At 29.0% G+C, this 3086-nt stretch overlaps 1 protein-coding gene across 1 annotated transcript; it reads left to right on the plus strand.

Moving 5' to 3' along the window:
* Positions 1-584: 584 nt before the first annotated feature.
* On the plus strand, positions 585-1878 carry LOC145582024 (protein FANTASTIC FOUR 2-like). The gene has a single exon (XM_081639063.1). The coding sequence runs from the start codon at positions 685-687 to the stop codon at positions 1597-1599; it is 915 nt and encodes a 304-aa protein (XP_081495189.1). The 5' UTR covers positions 585-684; the 3' UTR covers positions 1600-1878.
* Positions 1879-3086: the final 1208 nt, after the last annotated feature.

The following is a 3086-nucleotide window of genomic DNA, read 5'->3' on the forward strand; positions in this document are numbered from 1 at the left end:
TTTCTTTTCTTTTTAAGAAGAAAAAGAGAGGAACAATCGTTATCAACAAAATTTGATAAATCCTTTGTTTCTGAGCTTCTTTTTTTTTTTTCTGTTTTTTCTTTTAGAAAAAGATGATAAAAGGAAATAGGTGGAGCGTAACTCCAAATTTTAGAGCTAATCATATGTCGAGTCAGATTAAAATATTAACATAAAACCAAAAAAAATATATATATAGTAACTAACCCTACAATAAGGTCTATCTATTAGTTTCACAAAATTTATTTTACTACACTAATTTTTTACCTAGTGAACAAACTATTGTTGATTCTCTCCTAATTTAAAAATAACATGAGAGTATATTCCTTGCTTCCCTTATGTTAGATTTTTATATTCAAGACCATTTATTATTTAAGTCTTTTACTTTTTAAAATAAATGAATTTTTGTCAAGCTAATTTACAATTCTAGTGGTGGAAAAAAGGTCTTCTCCCCCCACAATCCCATACTCTCTCTCTTACGTTAGAAACTTTATGGATGACTTTATTTTTATGGCCTATAAATAGAGAACCTCACCTCTTCATTATATCCCATGTTCACTTCTACTACTACTACTCAAAAATACAAAATCTTCTTCTAAACTCTCTTCTTCATTATTCATATATTTCCTCAAAAAAAAAAAAAAATTCTCTCCACAAAAGTTTAAAATGTCAACCATTGTTTATCAAGAATTACAACCTTGTTGTAATAATGAGTCACACTTCATTGAGTCAAGAACTACCCTTAGCCTAAAACTAAATTCATCAACAAAAAACTTGGTCGAAAATTTTAGCTCTAATTCCTTGTATGGAGCTAAAACTACACCCTCGAATTCGAATACTTCCGGGGGTTGGAGCTCAATTGAAGCTCTAACTAGTAAAAGAGACGCGGTACCTAAAGAAGAGGTTGTATATGTACATCCTTTAGTTAAACGATCATCATTCATGCTTAGTGAAAAAAGTTTGAAAATGTGTACCGAGAGTCTAGGAAATGAAACCGGCACTTTCGACATGGAAAGTACCGATAGTTTATTTACATCAACAACGACGACGACAACAACAACAAAAATAACAACGACGGCAATGAAAGGAAGAACAACACCGCGACAAAAGTTTGATATAAGGAAGGAATTATCATTAGGTCAAGGGAAGTTTCCGCCTCCCTTGACTACAATAGCTGGTACGAGTAATATATGTGTTAGACCATACCGTGAAGATGGTCGGTTGGTAATTGAGGCTGTCTCTACCCCTCCTATTCGGCCTTGTATGCAAGCCGAGCGAAGTGATGGCCGTCTAAGGTTGTCCATGATGGAAGACATTAACGATAACGAAAACCACAATGGGGTGGAAGAATTGGTAGAAAATTATGAAGAGGGGCTAGAGGAAGAAGTTGTCAAGGAAGAGTTTTTAGAAGGATGTAACAAAAAAAATGATGCATATTTGTTGGAGGATATGAATGGAATTTCAAAAGAGTTAGGGGTAAAATTGGGAATTGGGAAAATTCAAAGAACAAGTAGATGCAAAGAAAGAGGGCAAGGGAATAAGAGATTAATTAATTGGGAACCTTTTTGGGTGGCTACTTAACAAAGGAAAAATAAAAAAGAAAAAGAGGAAACTTTTTTTGTACCCTCCATTTCTCCTGGCTTTTGCTTGATTCATGTAATGTACTGTTGAATATAAATAGTAAATTTTTTGGGGGTTTATTCAATTCCCATTTATCTTTTCTTAGAAATTGTTGACTACTATGGTAGTTATTGTAGTTTGTGAATTGATAGAGACATCTTATTTTTATTTTTCTACTCTCATTTGGGGGTGATTGGCTAATTGAGTAGAGCATCTAATATGAAAATTATTCTCTTTTAATTTCAGGTGTTAACAACCAGTATTGATTCTAAGGAAAATTGTGTGTACAATTTACAAATTCTAGTAATAAATAGTCTAAACTATTGACGACATGATCCACTAAAACTTATGTATATAAATAATAATTGAGTTTGTTTGTACAAAATGATGCATGCATGGACTACTTGTATTGGAATATTCCACAGTTATTGTGTCGGAAAATATAAAAAGTGATAAAATTTAAATTTTGAGAAAAAATTATTTAATACAGCAAATTGAATTTGGTATCAAAACAGTTGATTATAATTGTACTCAAAATTATCATGAATATAATTCAAAATATTTTAGTACTGGTATATTCAAAATATTGACATTTGTACAGGAAAAACATTAAAGCGAATGTTATGGTTAAAAAAAAAAAAAAAAAAAAAACAAAACAAAAAAAAATTAATGTTAAAATTTGTTGATAGTGGCCCTTAAAATTATTAACTTTAATGAGAGGGGAAAGGGAGAAAGGGAGCTACGAGTACAGTTTTCGTTAATACACTTGGAGTGTGTTTCTTCAACTTATCAAAGTGTATTTGAAATATGTAAACTTAATTCACTTATGCATTACTTCTATGATGAGTGGCCTAAATTAATTAAAGTTTATTTTTTCCTGAAGTTTTATAATTTATTCGAAATTATACTTATTTATCCTATATGAGTACGTAAAAAATTACAGAGCATTAAAAAATTTGTGTTACACACTCATAAACATAAGTAATCCTTATATATTATTTTTAAAAAAAATATCTAAAAAAAAATCTTAATCTATTAACTATTACTAAAACAAAACGTGTTGATGTCATCAATTTCTTAAACTGTTTTAATTTATGTGTCAAACTCTCATTAATTAAAAAAATTTCCTCCAAACTTAAATATGATGTCATCATTTTATTTTATTTTACCCTTTCATTTTACTTGCTAGAAATTAGGACCAAGTAGATATGTAACCAAAAATCTAAAACTTGAATTTTGTATCAATATTGTTGTATACTCTGTGTACTAATTTTGGATATTTCTAATACTAGTACAACAATATTTAATAGATATAGATATTGGTCCTTTAACTTCTACTCTAAATTTATAAGTTCAATAAATAATGCAAAATTAAATATATTTTGTCTAACAATCATTTTAATATATTTTCAATAACATAGTAAAAATTATGATTTAGTATAAAAAAA

The sequence above is a fragment of the Chenopodium album genome, chromosome 15 (assembly GCF_948465745.1).
Source record: "Chenopodium album chromosome 15, dcCheAlbu1.1, whole genome shotgun sequence".
In the NCBI taxonomy this organism is placed as follows: Eukaryota; Viridiplantae; Streptophyta; class Magnoliopsida; order Caryophyllales; family Amaranthaceae; genus Chenopodium; species Chenopodium album.

What these genes read in the sequence shown, in the direction of transcription:
- LOC145582024 (XM_081639063.1), top strand. Translation starts at nt 685, where the DNA reads ATGTCAACCATTGTTTATCAAGAATTACAACCTTGTTGTAATAATGAG.